General features: G+C 40.8%; 1 protein-coding gene across 2 annotated transcripts in view; it reads left to right on the forward strand.

Moving 5' to 3' along the window:
* Positions 1-20,732, forward strand: part of mgat5 (alpha-1,6-mannosylglycoprotein 6-beta-N-acetylglucosaminyltransferase) — a 111,701-nt gene that overhangs the window by 18,475 nt on the left and 72,494 nt on the right. For both annotated transcript variants that reach the window (XM_084921602.1, XM_084921603.1), the window contains exon 3: positions 6,081-6,245. In XM_084921602.1, the coding sequence (XP_084777728.1) occupies positions 6,081-6,245 (165 nt within the window). The remainder of the gene's footprint in view (positions 1-6,080; positions 6,246-20,732) is intronic.

A 20,732-nucleotide genomic window follows, 5' to 3' on the forward strand; every position in this document is an offset into this window, starting at 1 on the left:
GAATGTGTGGATGACTGAACGTGTAAAGCGCTTTGGGGTCCTTAGGGACTAAGTAAAGCGCTATACAAATACAGGCCATTTACCATTTTATTTACCATTTATGATCATGCTAGTAGAAAATGTTAGGTCACTGCAAGTGCAATGAAAGCTTCCCATCAAGTGAACATAACGTTATGAGGGATTGAGCTGCTGACAGGGAAAGCAGAGTTTTTCAGTCATGTCATCTCACTTGACCAGCCAGCGTCAGTTTTAAACCTGAATAAAAAGGCTGTTAGAAATGAATATGATTGGATATGAGCTTTACTCTTCCGCCTTTCCAAAACTGATCCATGGAACTGGTTGGAACGATCTGCTGTTACCATGTAGCTATCAAGCTATTGTGGATTTCTTTCATGGTTGGGAAACATATAAAGCTCTTGTGCTCTGTGCTTGGCCCGGCAGCCTCGGTATGTTGCTTTTCTAATCATCTTCGTCCTCTCCAGGATGGTAGGTCACCGTGTGCCTCCCTGCTCTTTCTTACTGTCAGTCAGATGGAGCCCACTGCCTGGCTGGATTGAGCTTTTGGTTGTGGATGATAGGAAAGAACAGGGGTTGCTGATAAATGCTTTGGGCTTATGTTTCTGTGTAATCACTTCTTTTTAATATGTCTGTGAAGGTTCTCAGTCATCCAGGTCATCACTTCACTTCTTTTTAATGCTCATGAGCCTAATGAAATGTCCCAGGTGATTGTGTAATCACATCATTGCCTAGTTTGACACTATTGTTTATAACAGAATAAATTTCACTATGTTTATTGCTGCAGGGTTTGTTTTTGCAAGTGCATCACCGTAATAAGAAGGATGGAGGCCGGCAGAAATGTTTCCCTAGGTGTGCCATTACTCATCCAGCTTACCTGGCAGCACATTTAATGCACACAACGACAGGTCAAAGCATTATTCACAGTAACACACAGCCTAATGAAGGTTTTTGAATCACAATCTCACATTTAATTATAGTGAAGCCTCACGTTTAACTATAGTAATTATAGTGACAGATATTACTTCCTCACTTGATAAATACTCCTATCGATGCTACGCTCCTTATTTTACTATAAAATAAAGACATGATGGTGGTTATAGTCACTGATGTTTTTCATTTCCTACTAAGCAGATGTGCTGGTGTTTATTCAGGGCTCTAGAGTGCGACCAATTTGGTCGCAAATGCGACCAAATTTTTCAGTGGTGCGACTAAAAAAAAATATTTGGTTGCACCTGTGCGACCAACTGTTCGGGTAGCAAAAAAAAAAAAAAAAATCTGCAACCTTCCCTGTGGTCAACAACAGACACAGACACACATTATGCCCCTATCGTGGACTAAACCAATCAGAGATAGTAAGGGGCGGGACCTCTCTGATTGGCCGTGGTCCAGTTGAAAGTGCAGGTGGAAGTGGGAGGTGAGTAGCTTGAATAAAGCGATATTATTCATTAAATCCTGAATCGACTTTTAAATATAACTGTGTTTTGCCAGAAACGCCAGATTCTCAGATTAAAGCTCACAAAACCATTTCAACAACAACCAAACAGCAAATGAGAGCAGGTACACGGATTCCACACAAAGACGTAAACACAGAACGGACCGACGCATCAGAATCAACTTTGTCTTTCTCGGCTTTCTCACCCGACGCCCCGTAGACGGACACGCTGTCGGAGCTTAGCGATTCTGATGCGTCCGGTCCGCGCTGTGATTACGTCTTTTTGCGCTGATTCTGAGCTGCAGGTTTTGTCTCTCTCCAACCAAAATTCACCAAGCCAGCAGCAAAAGAAGCAGCAAACTACGCTTCACATTTGATCAATGTCGTCATGAATTTTGCTGTTTTGCTTCCACGACAATTAAAATCACACTCCATGCACAGCTAGCTCTCTCTCTATCTCTCTCTCTGTAATTCAAGAACAGTTTCCCATCTCCAATCTCTGTTTTCTGTATTATTCAGTCGCTTATTACCCACCAGTCTACCGTTGTTTACAGCGCTGTCGGCTGCTGTCTTTTTCTTTTCTTTTTCTTTTTTTCACTTAAATGACCTCGGACAAGAAAGCCTATTTTTTCTGTTGTTCAATACTGAAGAAATTTAAACTTTATATGCAGAACATTGTAGAATATTTTTAAGGTTATCTGCTATAAAAAGCCAGACCAGGAAAATCTCCTTCATGTTTTTTTGTGTTTTATTCTCAGTTACTTTCACACAAAGGCATCTGCTGTGATGTTCACAATTCTGATGAAGTCAGTACTGATAAATGATCAGAATTATAATATTTCTGACTGTCTGAGGCTAAGTTGAATCGAATCGGGACTTTGAAAACCGGAATCGAATGGATTATAGAAATCAGTGATGATACCCAGCCCTAGTGAGCAGCCTAGGCACGACAGAAGTGGATGGAGCTGTAATAGGAAAAGAACTATTGCTAACTTTTCTGTTAAGTTAAGGCCTGATCCTTCTGAAATTCATAGCCAGTGCTCTGACACGGTGTCATCAATCTTTGAATGCTGAAAAAGCACAGTGTATCCAGAAAAACACATTATATTATATAAATTATTATAAAATTTGAGTACGCCTAACTTTTGTGCCGGTGGCAAAAAGTTAGTCTAGAGCCCTGTTATTAATGTTCCTCCAGGGTCAAGGGCTGGGATAATCCCCCTAAAGTTCTCAAAGTATTCCAATTTAACTTTCTCAGCTCATGCTATGATCCAACTCGCTAGTGCTGTGATCGAGATTCCTCAGAAATCGGATGTTGTAACCTTTAGTGCATTCCAGAAAATGTCCAAAAAACCCAAACAAACTGAATTTGTTATGGTTCTTACCTGCAGGTGTTGTTGCTCAACAGAGAGGGTATAGCTACTGCCTCTTCCAAATCTAATGATATATGGAAAGTGGCAATTTTATGCATATTGAGTTGCCTTGGGTTGATATCTTTTCACAACAAACTTGGCAACAGAGAGTCTGATTACATAGTCCAACGGCTTGGTGTAAGCTGGGGCTGTTGGTTTTCTGAAAAAAACAAAACAAAAACAAAACCAAAAAACAAAGGATAAGATCATTTAAATACGTTTTAAAAAAGGAATGTTAACTGTATCCTAACTTCATCAAAACAGCCTCATCTTGACTCGAGGTTGAAACAGTTGCTTTAACAGTTTGGCAAATCCCATCAGCATCAGACCTAAGGCAGCCAACTACACTGCACTGATTCAAATTTAGTTTAAAGTCAGATTTGTATATGTGTCAGGGTTTTTACAGAGCATCTAACCTTTGACATGCGGAATATCACATTGAGCTCCATTTTTCATTAAATACAGTAAAGTGAGCACAAACCTTTGAACATTTTGCCCTGTCAGCCATGACAGTAGAGCACAGAGAAACATGGCAACATGAAGAATAATCCCTCGACCCTAAGTGTCATTACTAGTGACACTTAGGAATTTTAAAATGTCAGCTATGTTGGTATTGCATATATTAACATTGCATAAATATCAATAGCTGTACCTTTTTGTCTAGGTGCCTGTGTGTGCCTATTTAATACTGGTCCCAGTACTCGTGCTTAATGGTAATAAACACAATAGGTAAATTACCCTACTGGCTTGCTCAGGTAAGTCTGGTTTAACTGCTTGTCATTGCTTGTCATTGAAGCTGAAGCTATTTATTGTCAGAGATAGCTGAGCAATTTTCCTCAGTCAGTTCCATGTGGGGACTTTTACAGAAAGGCAAGCACTACTTGCCTTGCTTGTCCTGACTGAATACCACTGCTCATACTACAGATGGCAGCTTTAATGGCACGTTTGTGTCGATTTCTAAAGAAATATCACAATTGACCAACCATATTTGAGCTGGTTTTTGCTGCAAACTAATAAACAGTGTTTGGAGTATGTGGAGAGCAAAAGAAAGAGAATGTAAGCTTGAAACTACTATCCTTTCCGTTTTGTGGTAATTAAGCCGTAAAACATTGGCTGTTGCTCTCAGAGGTCAAATCACCTTACAGGGGCCCAGCCCAAGATCCTGGACTGGACATGTGTTGTTGGTAATAATATTATTTTAAGAAACTAAGAAAATTATTGCTGAATTATATTAGAAGCTCATATAGACACTTGTGGCTGCCTCAAGCTTTTTGGTCAACTTCTAATTGTTTTCTAGTGCACCCAAACAATTGTAACATTTATGGCTGGTGTTGGATGAAATGCCATAGCATTTTACCCCCACACTTGTCTCCTCCTGAGGATAGATTGGGATAGCTCTGGTATTTATACGGTGTTTTAATCAGGTCAAAATTTAAATGAGATTAATATTTCACTTTAAGTAATTTAACTGCAAAAACTGATGGTATTTTCTACAGACTCTTGTTCAAAGAAACAAAACAGGAGCACCATAAGATCACAAAACAAAACACGAGTCCAAAACCAAAAACGCTAGGGCCCAAGAAAACAGAGTCCATAAGAAGTTCGGGGAGCCGACTAGGAGGCCAGCAGCACAGAAGTCCAAAACAGTTTAGTTCAGGAGGCCGACTGCGCGGAAGGCAGCGGCAGCAGCGACACAGGCGAAGGGAATCCAGAGGCCGACCGCGCGGAAGGAGGCGGCAACGCAGTTCAGGAGGCTGACCACGACCTCAATGATGTCCAGCCAGCGGTGATGCTGAGGTGCAGGACGTGGACCAGACAGTGGCGTGGCAGCCGCAGAAACAGACGAGGCAGGAGCTGCTGGCGACAGCGTGGAAGCCACAGATGATGACGTTGCTGGCGACGGCGTGGAAGCTGCAGGTGGTGACACTGCAGTCACAGCTGGCTGAGAGACATGCCGGTTTAGTTTAGGGAACTAAACTAAACAAAGCCTAAACTGGGAGCAGCTACAAAACAATACAAAGGGACAAAAACCTGAGACTAGAAAACTAAAAACCTGGAACATGGAGAAGTCCAACAGGGTCTACACAGGAGACATACAGGTGACGATACACAGACGAACCAGCAACTAACAGAAGCAAACACAAGGCTTAAATACACAGAGGGATAACGAGGGAATGAGACACAGAAGGAGAGCACAGCTGGGAGTAATCAGACATGACGAGACCATGGGGAAGCAAAACTCAATACACGGACATAAGACACGGACCTTCACAACAAAACAGGAAATACACAAAGATGCAGACCAGAGGGGGAGAGAAAAACACTGAGGAGCACGAGGGAGAGCACAGACATGACGAGCTGGAGAGACATGGAATCAAACACAAGGAGAGGAAACCCAGTAAACTAAACTGAACAACTTAGGACTGATAGAATAACTCCAAGAACAACAAATGAACTTAACATGATATGGAAACACAAGGAAACAAAGAATGCTGGGTCAAAATGACCCAGGACCATGACACTTAAGCTGGAGACCCAAATTTAAAATAAAAAACAAACAAAAGCGTTAGGACTGTAGTCAAAATCCTTCTAGGAGCAACTTGTGCCACTTGGTGACTATCTCACACTCAGATGGCAGCTGGCGGTAGTAGTCCTTGTTCTGCTTCGTCGAGCTCCATGAAGCTACACGTGAACCACCTTGCACCAGAGCAGAAGAAGTACTACCATCTCGCAGTGTTGCTAGCTACAGTCCAAAGTTACAGCTTCTCTTTCTCATTCCACAAGAGCACTGAGCAAATATCATATTTTATGGATTGAGTAAGTGAAAAAAAAATCAAAGATACACTTGCCTATGTCTATCCCGTAGTAACAGTATGCCTGCCACTACACAGCTGAAACCTCAACTGTGCAGTTGTACCATTAAAGTAACTGGTTTTCTGGAAACAGGGGCAAGACAAGTGCCAACTTTGGTTTTATAAAATTCTCAGAAATTTCTAGCCTGGTTTTTATTCCTCTCCCTAAAATGTTTGCTCCCTAAACACTTTCAGCTTTTAGAAGAAATCCCCCATTGATGCCATTCCCACCACTGTTTAGATTAAAGGTTGATTTTGACAACTTAAGCTCTTTGACAACTTAAGCACTGTACTCCAACTCATGGACCTGACACACCGCTTTTTTTTTGCTGGAGAGAAATAACATTTAACATTCTCATTTTGCAGACCTGAAGAAGACTCTCGCAGTCCTGCTGGATAACATCATGATGAGGCTGGGCAAGCTAGAGTCCAAGGTGGAGAACATCTACAATGGCACAGGGCCCAACCTGAGCAACGGCACCAGCACTATTACGCCCAGTGCTCCAAACTCAGAGAAAGTAAACGTGGCAGGTATGTGCTGCAGTCTTCTTTTGCTTTGGAATAGAGTGTTTGTGTGCATGCTGTGCCAAGGTGGGGGCAGTCTTAAGGATTTATTTTGGATTTGGATTTGTAAATGTTATCAGTACAATCTTAGAATCAGAAACCTTCCTGGCTCCAGTGGTCATTGATCCTGTGCCACTTAGAAAGACTATAAATGTCTCTGTGCACTCATCCTTATAGAAGTGTTTGATACATACACAGTACTGAGAAATGGGAATAAGCTGATTGTGGCTGTAGAAAATTTCTTTAAAACTACTCTAGTCAATATCTTTCCTGCGGCATGCAGCTAGCTAAACTTTCCCAGTATTGCCACTGCACTTGATGGGTCCAGACCGCATCCTTGGACTTGATTCAAATAAGGCCTGTGTTCACGCTGCATGACCCTTTTATTAGTTTTCATTGATTTTCCTGCCAGCTTTCAGATGATGAATTCAGCCCAGCTGAGAGAATGAGGTGTTGGTTTTTCTGAGACCCCTCTGAGGGACTTGCTCTCAGTTGTTTGCGCAGCATTAAACAGTAGAAATGTGAAGCTGCACAGCGAAGCAGTATGTGCAGAATTGGATTAGACTGATTGAGATGTTCAAAGAAACACTGGCATTAGTGTAATTCTGATGAGAACTGTTGTGCTGCCGCCATCATTTTGGAAGTGCTGATGAGGCCTTTGTGAATTTGTTTTTTCACATGACAAAGGATGGTAAGAATACGACAAAATTATGTAGAGTTGAATGAAAGTGTGAGTGTTTGTGATGAAAATACCTGTCAAGGATATAAACAGGCCACTCACTCTTATAGCATTAAATTCAAAGAGATACAGTGTAGAACATTTGAAAGGCAACACCGAGTAAATTACATGACCAAAGTGTGTGAAATGAATGTATATTGTTTTCAAAGCTGCCCAAGGAAATTAAGTTCTAGTCATATATACGGGCAGGGCAGTTTCTATTAGAAAATTGAAGCTGTTGAAGTTTCCTCCAGGGAAGAGAACATAGATCACCTGCACACAGATCTAAAAGAAAAGGCAGCGTCGCTTAAAAAATCTTATGGCTGAGTAACTACACAGATTAATTGGTTTTTATTTTGTTTAAAAGCTGTTATTTTATCTTCTTTTTCTTTTTTCTTTTTTTTTTTTGCTTTAACTATATTCTATAACTATATATGTAACCACCCTGCACAGGCCTGTGGTGAGCCGCGGTAAACCTTGGATGCATCATTTTGAAACAAATGCAAATTTAAAAAAAAGAAAATGTGATAATGAAAAAACAGTAATCAATATAGTAACGGTCCCAGACGGTGTCCGACTTTCAGAATTGCTCAGTAAAAAAAACCCAAACCCTCACTTTCTCTTCCTGTTTCTGTGATCTTCAAAGCCTATTTTGCAGTCATTCTAATGCCACATCCTTTCACCTACCTTGGTTTGTTTGCCTGGCACTAAAGCAATTTTCTGCTCTTCTTTAGCATCTTTGGAAGGTTGCCTTTGACTGTACCTCTATGAGTTCTCTGCTCTTTCACTAATAGAAACGTTTGTACAGTGAAATGACTCAAAATGATGTAATCAAAAGCCAGAGTACTCTGGGCTTTAAACAAAAAAAAAAGACGGGGATCGTTTTAAAAGAAGCTGTTATAATTGTTAGTGAAGCCGAAATGTTTGGCTCATCAGTTGATTTAGTTGATAGTTGATATTCAGTCGATCAAGATTGTCAAGTTAGTGTTATGCATTGAATCGTCTGGACATCTTTCAGTTTCTTGACAACGTTTCACCTCTGATCAGAGAAGCTTCTTCAGTTCTGAAGCTTCTTGGATGAGATGTGAAAGATGTCCAGATGCTTTTCTTTCCAAGCTCCTTAGACCAGCAGTCATATTGTTTCTCATTCGGGAGCTGTTTTCAGTAAGTGTATTAAAACCATTGTGCATATTCTTTCTCACGTTCAAAATAACAGCAGTGTTTTTTTTGTTGTTGTTTTTTTACTTGGGGTAACAATACTGCAGTCTGTTTGGGGTTGCATAAGGTTCTGATCTGCAGTTACTGTGTTACCTGTAGCTGATGGCAGTATTTACACGACCCACCTGTACAGAAAATAAAGCCGTACTCTGCTGTGGGCACGGCTGGCAGCAAAATGAATTTTAGCCACCAAACAGAAGGAATCGATATCTGTTTTAGTGGATTCTATATTTAGAACATTTTCACTACTTCACCTGCTGTCAGACGGGCCTTTACGACGAGGAAGCAGAGCTGTTACGCTCCACCAGACTCCATTGACAAAATGAGGAATTTCGCCTCATAAAAGATTTGAGCTGTCTGCTGCTGCTTTGATTAGTTATTTAGTGGTGTATTTGAATGTACTCGTCAAATCAACAGTGAACATATCGAGCAGCGCCAGTTTTCTGTGAAATAATAAAAAAAACCCAAAAAACTCAGCAGACTGTGGCGAAAGCCGCCACAGTCTGTGTGCAATAGTTTCTGCAAATCAACAAACTTTGCACCTGTTGCCCCTGGTTAAGATTACATAAATGTGTCCTGTCAAACTTTATTATATAAATTTATATCCATTGTTGAAAGAGCAGCACTGTCTTGCTCTGTGAAGTACAGATGGAGACGTAATACAACATCAAAGCATAACCATATCAACAATATTGTCCCATTCCATCTCCATTATGAAGATATATCTATGCATTAATATATGTAATTAAAAACAAACAAACACACAAACAAAATGTAATATTATGACCCGGTCCTAAATTTGAGCATAAAACCTTGTCATTAATTACAGCTTAATTACATTTTTGCAAACCAAGGAATTAGCAGATTAATCAGTAGCTAATTGCAGCTGTGGCTGTCAGATAGTGAAGAAAAAGCTTACATATAATTACTCATCTCAGTGAACTTGCAGTGGCCTGTTGGCCTAAAACAACCAGTGGCACCCTTCAGAGACATCTGGACCCTGAATGTATGTCAAAGCTGACAAAGCTGCACCAATGTCTCTCTTGGTAGTTGAACTAAAGGCCCCAGCACTCCAGAGCCTCCATTGGAGCATGTCCTCTGTCTTGGAGCAGGGGCAGTGCTGTTGCCAGCTCCACCAGCGCTCCTCCCTGACTGGAACGCAATTACAGAGATAAGAATCTGGACAGTGAGTGCAACACGCCTGCCTTTCAGGGAGGCTGCTATCAAGATGGAGCTGAGCAGCAGCTCTGGGACTGCGCCGTTTCCAATGGAAAGAGGGAACAGAAAAGAGGCGCATAGAGAGACTACAAACCAAAACTGCTGGAGTGAGGAGTCTTTAACTCCTCACTCCTTTAAATCTCACATTGCTGAAATAAAAATGAACCAGGTCTTTAGCCACATAAGGCCATGAATGATTTGCATACAATGCTGGTAGTTCCCTGCCAACTGTTTAGACATTGTGAAGAGCTCCTTCTGTCTTGAGATTGCAGCTGCCTTGCGTTGTGTGTTGTACAAGCTTCATTAGAGGTTGAGGAATTACATTAACATGATACGATTTTTCTTCAGCCAAAGACAACAGGCACAGATGTCTGTTATGGTGGCCTTTAGATTGCTTCTTAGCAGTAAGCAGATGGGGCCTGGTCAAACTGCATGTGATGCCATGTCTCACCACGCTGTTGCTAATGTAGCTAATCAACCTCTCTAACCGTGTTTCATCCAAAGTTCTGCCCCTGGCATGGAGTCTATGTAATCTCCTTCTTCTCACACACACACACACACACACACACACACACACACACACACACACACACACACACACACACACACACACACACACCAGGCATAGAGATAGATGTAACGAACGGTCAGGTGGTGATTTGCAGCATCTAACTCTCCCACGACTCTCACTTGTTCCGTTTCATTCCCCCTGCGATGTATTTCTCTTCCCTTTGCGAGTGTTTAAGGTTATCAATGTCCCTTCCGTCTCAGCCACACCACTGGTGATGTTTGGCTGATTTGCAGCTCGCCGTCTCTCAGACGCCGCCGGCCAAACAGAGATGCTTGCATTCACCGCTCGCGGCATCTTTGCCGCTTTGTCTCTTTCAGCTATCGATCGGCTTGATTTTCTGTTTAATGTTCTCAGTGAAAGATGAGATCCAATCCTCAGTATCAACAAAGGAAAGAGACGAGGATAGTGCTTCTGCTGGGAGTTGCTGGTGGCTCTCTCACTGTGCCTTATTTTCTCTTTATTCATCTGCTCGATATTCCTCATTTTCCAAAGCCACTTGTGTGTCCAATGTACCTCACAACAGGACCTCACTATTATCAGTTTAATAATAAATACATTTTTCTACTTGGGTTTAGATTAGACTGGATACCATCTTGTTTTTGAAGGCCTGGATTCTCGGTGTACAGATGAAAACTAATAAAATACACATGCAATTCAATTCATTGCTAAAAAGTTGCAGAGAGATGCTATCCACTCCCACACACTAAAATCCTCCCACGAATCCTGACTTTCATCACCCTAAAATCTTTGAATGTTGCATAGCAGCATAAATGAAACCAGAATTTGAACCATTGCTTTTACAGCTGTTGGATCTGTGTTGTATTTCTCAGTGTTTTAGTTTCGCCCTTCAGTGTTTCTTACAGATTTACTTTCTAGTTGTGGTTGTGGCTGTCAGTACTCTGCTCTAAAGCCTTGGTATAGCAGCACATTAAGCAGTAAGGGTGGCTTTGCAAGATAGTATCTTATGTCTTACAGTGTCTCACAGGTTAGAGTGGACATCGATAAATCTTATAACAGAAGCGCTGAAGACTAAACTTGAGCGTTTAAAAACCTAGCATCATCGGTCTTGACGTACCATTCAGTCTCACCCATTCTTAATTCAGTCATTCACCAACCAACTTTAATCTCAACTTTAATTTTTAAGGATTAATTTTTTGAGGATAATTTTATCTTCTTTTTTTTTTGCTCCCAGTACCAAAGTCAAGTGGCACTATTGTGGCTCTTTAAAGCAAAAAGAATCTTGACCGTCTGCAGTCAGTCCAGAATGCTGCGGCAAGGCTTTTAACAAAGACACGAAAAAGAGAGCACAGTAGACCAGTTTTATGCTCATTACACTGGCTTCCAGTACATTTTAGAATTTATTTTAAAATCTTAGTACTGACTTTTAAAGCTTTGAATCATGACGCTTCTCTCTATATTTCTGATCTTTTAGAACCTCACACTCCCTCTCGCAGCCTGAGATCATCTAATCAAAGGCTGTTGGTAGTTCCCCGAACACGTTTGAAAACCAGAGGTGATAGATCTCTTAGAGCTATGGCCCCCAGGCTGTGGAAGTCTCTCCCTCCATCTTTACGTTGCCTGGATTGTATTTATTCTTTTAAACATCCTTTTAAGACTCATTTATTTAGACTAGCTTTTAATTAGATTTGTGCTGTATGTTTGATTGTACTGTTTTATGTTTATCTGTTATATATTATTGTGAAACACTTTGTGGTTTTTATCCTGTCAAGAGTGCTATATAAATCAATAAAGTAAAGTAAGTAAGGGTGTTGGCGATGACCCGATGCATGTTAAGAGTTCAGCTTTGATGTGGCATTCTTGGCAGAAAGTCTCACTCTCCTCTACTTCCTCCACATCTTGTGCGTACCTGTCTGTTTTAGTTTGACGTGGACTGAGCCTCTCCAGGACTTTTCCCACTTGCACATGATTGCACGTCAAGCACAGCAAACTTCTTCCACTGTGGTTGTAATTGCCCCGTGTGCATACTTTCATTACCTTATAGTATCTATCGCAGCAAACTGTGTACTTAAGTCTGATTTTCAATGAATGGACATTCGAGTTTTGCCATACGATAGTCAAACTCATGCCATACTTTTGCAAGCATGCCTGGAGTCACTGTAGCTGTTGTGAAGCTACAACCGGCAGCCACACAAAACTCACCAATCTGCCCTTTCTAACAGTTCATTCGATCATTAGCAGTTAACAGCTGCAAAATTAAAGCGCGTTGAAATCTGTGTCTCGTGAATAAGATACTCCATGGATAACACATCTGACTCTATTAGATTAGATAAAAGGGAGTCATGATGGCCAGTTTTTTAAGTCCCCCGCCCCCCCCAAAAAAGTTCACAGTTATCAAACATCAACATACTAACCCATCTGAAGGCTCTTTACAGATACAGATATTTTTTTGTTGTTGTGAGGTCACATAGTGTAAATCCCCTCGTGTCGCTCCTTTCCCTCCACACTTTTATTTCTCTATTTCAGCCCTTTATCCCGCAGGCAGGCTTGTATGTACCCTTGAGGTCTTGACTGGGTTGAGTGGAAGGAACATCTGGGGCTGATGCGCCATTGGCTGCGACACATGCATCCAACTTTTTCTTCTTTGTTTTCGTCTCTCATCTTACGACTTCCCTCTTTTTCTTTTTTTCTGCCCAGTGACTGTTTGCAGGGAATCTGCTAATTATGAAATCTGACAAACACTGAGAGTTTAACGGTGTGTTAGGTCCAAAACGCCATACCATATTTTTCTGCTTTCACCATTTCTAATTCTCGTCCCTCTTGTTTACCTTCAGTCTCTTCATGCTCCATGTTTTTTTCTTTTCCCCTCTTTGTATGCTGCCCTCTCTCTTCCCCCCCTACATCCTCTTCCTCTGTGCCAGTTTTGCTGCTCTGCTGGTTCAAGCCGCTGCTCCGGCCCTACAGGAATATAATGTGCTTTGACTCCTTCCACCAAATATCAACCATTTCCCCAGGCATATTTTATATATATTTTTTTTTTTATTTATTTTTTAATAGACGGATAAACACACACACTCACTCCAGTTTTCATTCACTGCAGCTGCAAATTTTTCAGGATCCAGATGACAGAACAGAGCAGCAGGCGCACATGAACGCAGAGCTGATGCAATACAATCCTTTTTCACACAGAGACTGACGACTGCATTATCGCCCGTGCTTGTTCATATTCGGGTTGCATGTTTAGACACCCATCCACATACGACAGGAAACCAAATTCTCTGCATATTTTCCTGCATCGTGCAGCTCCCTTCCTCTAAGGCCGTATCTTGCATTGTAACACCGGTCGCAGAGAGTGCATGTGTCCAGCACTTGGTCAGAAACAATTCAAGGTTTCAGGCCTTGCAGAGGAAATGGAACATCTGCAATAAACTTGCTGCTATTTTTAGTCTAGTTTCTCAGGTCTGTTTAAAATCTGTCATCAAAACAGTGAATTCTTTGAAGACACAAGCCAGTCTTCACAGCCTTGCCCCTCTAACCACAATTGGTAGAAATCAGCAGTGGAACATTAGTCATAGCTCAGCAATGATGAGAGCTAATCACAGCTTTCTGGCAGCCGTGTGTCCTTGTGTCGCTTTTGGTGCAAAATCGGCATCGTCCTCTATTTTCGGAGGGAACAGCGAACCGATCAGATTGCTCAAGCACAAAAGAGGGATTGATTACAGACAGAGTTTCTGTTCTGTGCAACAGAGGAAGGGAGAGTAATAGGAAACTTGGTGTGGGCTGGATGTTGGGGTTACATGGGGAAATTTGGATTTGGTTTTTTTAGCCTCCAGGACTTTGCAGTGGAACACTTGTGTGGACCAAAGGCAGAGAGACACATGTGTTTTGACCACTTCCAAACACGTGCCGCCTCGTATTGGGAAGCCCCTCTGGTGTGTGTGTGTTACCCTGCTGTGGTCCCTTCAGGTGGCAGCCTGGCCTAAAGAAATGGCTTTCAGTAACTTTTGGGAGTTTCATTTAAGGGTTGCAGGTCAAGTTTTACAATATACACAAACACTGTAAACGCAAAAGCTGTCCGTAAACCTTCTATAATCCTAATGTTTACATTTTTTACATTTTGGAGTGATGTAATTATTACTTCAGTTGTGTATTTAGTGTATGAATGTTGTGGTTTCCAAAGTTTGTGTTGCTGAGAGTGTAAATGTTTCGCCAACATAGCTAGGGCTCATGTAGCAGTTAATTGCCTACCTCTCTGTGTTATTCTGGGTTATTAATAAGCTTTTAATAAAACATAATTTCCTATATGAGACATTGAAAAAATTGAGCAAACACTGAGCTCGTTACACATGAAGAAAAGCTTGTGTACAACAAATGTAGGTAAATCTCTACCTACATTTGTTTAGCTTTTTTACTTAAGCAAGCAATCTCAAGATAATATTAAGCTGCCTTGTCCTACCTATGCGTTGATTATCATTGTATTTTTTGTCAATTTTTCTTTGAGGCAGTGAGTTTACACAGTTTATAAAAAAATGCATCAAATTTTACAGTGTACTCAAAAGTTAGGCTTAAACTTTTGTGTTTCTGGCATTTTCTGCTTTAATAATTAATACAACATTTTGTTTAATAATGTGAATGAATGTGTATTTGGTATATCCTGTGCCAGAGGTTTTATTTTTTTAATGTTTTTTATTGCATTTAGATTTAGAATTCACTGAACACTGGTGTAGTCTCCATAAACATACGCATCTTTGTGCTTGTTGTCTTGGTAAATTTGACCATATTTAAAAAAAAACAAAAAAAAAAACTAAGGACATTAGTATTATTATTTTGTACCGTTTCAGTCAGTGTTTATTTTTTCCTAAAGTTTACGTTAACTTGAACTTTAACTCTGCACTTGAACCCAAGTAGACAGCTTACAGCTGAGTTAAAAGTGAAGAGCAGAAGCACTGTTAACAGGAGGTGGTGGATAATCAGCTTTATGATAGGGTTTGTGTGAAGCCAGGCGAGCCAATGAGAGTCGAGCTAAGTTGAACTTGTTCGTAGCACTCCCTGATGACAGTCGCTGATCTCTCCACCTGCACAGCTGTCGATTCTCTTTGGTGACTGTGCTCGTCAGCCTTCCTCGTGTCTAATTGATGAGCTGCTGCTGAGATGTACCCTCGCTGATACCTCTGCTTCCTTTCGCAAAGTGCATCTAAAATTAGTGTTTCTAAGCGAGTGGATCAGAGGACACGGCGATAAGGATATGCTGCACTTCTCCCCTCTGTAATTTATTTTTTTCATTTTTATTTTTCAAGCTTTTATCTCAGTTGTCACCATGGTGACAGTTAACGCATCATGTGCTTTAAAATTGCTCATTGCTCCAGCGTCTTTGTTTAGCTAATTGTATTGTTGAGAGTTAGATTCTTACTGTCTTGCACTTGCACAGCCCTTCTCTTTTGCATTCTAGTCAATTTGGTGACTTATTTGAGTCCCACTGACCAAATTATGCCATTAAAGCAGGGCCTTGGCACATGTCACGTTATCTGAGGGTTTTTAGTTAGGAACGCCTGAGAGGGAAATCATTGAGAGTGAGATGGATACAGAGAATAACAGAAACCACATATAACAGAAACCAGATGTCTTCAATCCAGTTCTGGAGTTGTCAAATGTCAGATTACCTCATGGACTTGGACACACATACACACTGGGACAGGGAACGGAAGAAAAACCCTCTGTGTGTGTTTGTGTGTAATATCACATATTGTTCAGAGATGATGCTATTTAAGGGCTCTCAGATGGCCAACACTGTGTGCTGGGAGCTGGCTAATGGTGACCTCAGTGCTGTGAGCTCTTGTGTATCTTATGCAAGGTGGAGTGATCTCATCTGTTTTCTTCCTCTGGTTCTCTGTATTTTTATTATTGTGAGAAAAAATCTAGATCAAATAAATCCTTTTTGGGATTCATTTTCACTACAAAGGGTACAAAAGTGTAACCTTTATTTTGGCCTGACACACCCACCATTTCCTGCAAGGTTTAGCCAATCAGAAGAAAGCAGGCTTGGTTGGGAGGTATAGTCTTGTATGGGGGCGGAGTTAAAACTGCTGTCTATGAAATAATGAATATTTTTGAACTGTGAATCATGCAAAGCAACTCTAGTAGAGTCTCTGTATAAAGAAAGGAGGGGAAAATATACATAATATGCTCACGTTCAAGAAAATTTTATTAACGTGGATACATAATTATGTTATGAATTACCAGAATACTTGATGACAGCTTTAACTGACTTTTTCTGGTTAACTCATTAACTATTTACATATCTAACATACCACTTTTATTTTAAAAGCAAAAGTAAAAATGATAGTATGTTTGTTTTTTTGTTTCTAGCAGTTCTACCATCAGCTCTCTGTTTGTATAGCCATCCCTCACAGGGTTGCTTGTTTCTGTTAGAAATAAGCCAGGTTGTTTCCTAGAAACAGCTTTGTGGGTTGTTCTTGGAATACTCTTTAAAGGAGTTTGTTGTTTTAAGCTCCATGCATGGTTTCCTCTTCCCTGCCTCTGTTTTGTGTACACTAGACTGAGGTGTGGTTTGCTGCTTGGCTTTTCACCTCAAATTGCCGCTTATAGACATCAGTCATGCTTCACATCATCTGATTCAGCGTCAAGCTGCATGACAGCTAGGAACTGTGAGGCTTATTTCTACATGAGAATTTCTTTATTTCTTTTCTGGTCAGTAAAGGCCCTGCTGATGCACCTCGACACCGTGCCGGGCGGGGTTGCTTCGGCCATGCGTTTCCCAGCTTTAATGTGCAGCAGTAGATGATTTGTGCTGAAAATGATCGTGGTTCTCTGTGAAGCAGGTCATTTTGTCCGACCTAAACATCCCTGGCGTAGCAGAGGTGAATAACTAGGAAATTGCTCCTTTTGAGGCGGCACCACCTCTTCTACGTTTGATCATGAAAGGAACTATATTTAGGTCGTCTTTGGAAACGGCTTCTTCCACTTCATTACAGCTAGGAGAGAAGATTTGCCTGGTGGCGTTGGCGCTTGCTGACCAACTGGCTGAATGACAGGCTGCCTCTTCGGCTGTTTGCTTGGTTGGTCTGTTGGGTTGGTTGGCAGACTGACTGGGTGGATAGAATGACAGGAACTCGCTCTGTGCAAGTTCCTGTCATTCCATCCATCCATCTTGTGTGCTGCACAAGATGGCCCTGTCACCAAATAGCAAATCACAAGTCACATTTGTTTAGCTTATTCAATACAAACAGTCAGTAGACTGTGATTTACAGAAGAGCAGGGAACTCAAAGGAAATAAAGAAGAACGATGAAAAGAACAAGATACATTTCAAACGTAGCCCAGATGTTTCACACAAGTGTGATCCTCCCCATGGGTTTGAGAGCTACAGCTCTCTTATTTTTCATTTTTCTCTTATTTGCTTTCCTCATTTTTTGCTTTGCTTTCATAAGATGTCATTAAGTTGTAACTCTGGTATGTGAAATAGTAAGGGGAATTAGTTTATAGTGATTGCATATTTTAATAAAAGTTATTTAAAAAAAATAGAAATTTAGCTTCATTGTAAGGGCAAGGGCATCGCTATAGGACATGATGTAATATTAGCATTTGTTCCAACCTTGAGATTTAAGTATTTTAAAACCAGGACTGATATTTGGTGATTTCAAAATATGATATTCTGATGGGTCAGCCAATAATTTTTTCTTTATTGTGACAAATTAAACATAAACAGATTTCCACAAAGTGCATAAATTTTCTTTTATGGGCCATTATGCTAATTATGCAAATGCTGATATCAGCCGATAAATCAGTGGCTCTCCAATCCTACACTGTCATTATGAAGAAAGCTTGATTCTCATGGTGAGTTTAGGCCAAAAGCAAAATAAACACCCTACATACTTCAGTGCAGTCAAGGAGACTCTTACAGCATCTGGAAGAACTACTTTGTTCCAAAGTACATCTGATAACTTATCAGTAACGTAACGCACAGTGCTATAACCTTAACTCATAACACACAAGCATCTTACTGGCATATATCTTATATCTCTATCTCTTTATGGTTGTGTTTCTATGGCCATCTAATGTTTAATAGTTCAGACAGGTCCGGCCTCCATTATTCATTTATAGAAGGCCAAACCTTACTCTGGCTGTTTGTTGCTCAGCTCCTGCTGTTCTCAGAAACAAGAAGAGGTTTTGATTGTGTCCATCTTTTGTGAGATACTAGAGTGGCTCTCAGGCCTCCCACAGCTTCCCTCAGTTTTCTGCAGAGCAGTAACTTCACATGAATTGCCAAAAAAATCTTGTGCATTGTGCTTCAAGATTACTGTAAGAAATAATGTTTTTGGTGTAATTAGTCGGCCCAAGACAAAGAACTGTTATTCCGACTGGTTTGCTGTTGTACCTCTGCAGGAATCGTGGTAATCATTTCCTTATCGGGGGTGGTAACGGAGTCCAAACAGTGAATCTGTTTGTGTGATAGTCTTTCTGACTGCTGTTTTGGTGTCTGAGCCCCACTAACTTTCTCTAGGGGCGTCTGTCTTTGGGTTCTGACACGTTCTTATGGAAAGCACCCAATTTCTGTCCTGCACTTCGGGTGTGTATGAAAGAAATGTCAAATCTTATCAGCAGAATGACATTTCATAAGATCAGAAGTTGTTTTGTGGTGTATCACCATTACCAACATTACTAACGTTGACATATCACAATCAGGTATTTCTTCTTTTAAGCTTCTTGAAGGCTGAGTGGCTGTTCTGGCAGTAAATCAAGGCTATCATTGGCTGATGATGAACTTCAACATCGACGGATGTTGAAAATGATATTTATTGTATGTGATTGTGTTGTGCTGTCCTAAACTGTGTGAGTGTTAAATCTGTTCCACTGCAAATGATTGCAGCTACTGCTACTGTACAGCATTGATCGTGTTGTTATTTTTGTGTGTGTGTAGATTGCCCAAGTTAAAGTTTGACATTGATGAACCACAGTACTGAGGAGAAGGGACTTTGAGTCAAGTGACTCATCTGTGGCTTTTATTTCAAGTCAGGATTTGACAGGATAGTAAACTGGTTTGGATGCCAGAGTAATCTTGTCAGTTTTTACTTTCTATAGTTTTTCCCAGCACAACATTGCAAGAAAAGAAGCTAAAGGAAATCTGTCAATAAAAAAGGTTTATTCCATGACTGTTATGGTGAAAGTAAGACAAACATTTTGACATGAAAATATGTAGTTTCAATTTCACTTCTACCTGAGTATAGTTACTGTATATCGTTACCAGTTCAGTATTTGTCAGGGAGCGCTCTGGGTTATAATTATTATCTTTATTATAATTACTTTATTATAATACAGCATAACTAAGGGGAGGGGACGTGAAGTTGACAACAAGCAATGATGAGCCAATTGACCCACACTAGCATCTTGCTGTGTGTCGAGGTAAAATAGCATTATTTTACTATTTATACATTCATTACTGTGACATGTTTTTACCTATGAGTGCACTTGTTATCAAATGCCACAGTCTTATTGGTCAGATCTGCTTAAGCAGATAGCGGTTGAATAGCAGGGGTTAGAAGTTCGTAGGTCACGATGCAGGGTCTCACACTATACAGCCCCATGCTCTGATGCAACCCGAGTGCTCACACTGTGCGTCCATAACATGAAGTGGTATGGATGCACAGTGCAAGAGACAGATTTTATAACACAAAATCTGTTTCTTGCTCTCCCTCTCTGTCTTACACACACACACACACACACACACACACACACACACACACACACACACACACACACACACACACACACACACACACACACATCGAAAAGGCTCGGATGAGCTTGCCAAAGTTCTACCAGATAGTCCTCCGTCACTTGTGTCCAGATCAAACGCTGCTCTTCTGTGCTACTTTGTCTTTTTCATTTCCATCTTTGTGTTGCTGATTGTTAACTTTTTTGAGATTTGACTTCTTTGCCATATTTTAATAAATATTTTCCAGTATTGATATCAAGTTTAAAATTCCAGGATCATGACAACCCTGGTGTATAGACCTCTGCATCCAAACATAGCAGCATGGCGGTGGATAGCTGCAACCAGCGTGTATATGTGGATGGTGAATTGGGACTGCAGTAAGAGAGGAAGTTTGCTTAAAGAGAGAAAATGGGGAATAATTAAAAACACACCACCTTTATAGCCAAGCACTCAGCTTTACTGCCAACAAGCATTTTATTGGTTAATAGCTTACAGAAGATAAAACGCAAACCTGAAAAGAAGCTAATGGTATGTCATGCTGACTCGACCGGTTCAAATCTGTTGCGTACTCGAAACCTCCTCTTTTGCATTCCTGGGTAATGACTAAGGCAACGAATGTAAAATTTCTGTAGATCTGCATCTAACTGTTGAGGTGTTCTTTGATATGATGACGCTCATTCCTCTGAAAACACACACTGAGCAACAGAAAGAGGTAGACAGAGAGAAAGTTATTGATAGCAGTTGTTTATTGCGGCAATTTGTCAGTGCAAATAAACTGAGCCTCTACTCCGCCTTCCCCCTTTCCACCCACAGAAGCCTGACCCACTGCTGGAGCTGCTGATTAGCTCCATGCATACGCCTCCATAACGGCACGCAGCCTCCTCTTAAAACACCACTCGCAAACTCATTACGTCAGCCTGGCATTCACCTCTGAGCTTTTTATCCATTTGCCTTCCATTATTTATATCCTGGCACTAAAGGTCAGGGCGGATGATGACTCTGAATGACAATATCAGAAAAGATGATTATAAGACTGGGAG

The sequence above is a fragment of the Perissodus microlepis genome, chromosome 23 (assembly GCF_051167445.1).
Source record: "Perissodus microlepis isolate ML-2025 ecotype Zambia chromosome 23, ASM5116744v1, whole genome shotgun sequence".
Taxonomy (NCBI): Eukaryota; Metazoa; Chordata; class Actinopteri; order Cichliformes; family Cichlidae; genus Perissodus; species Perissodus microlepis.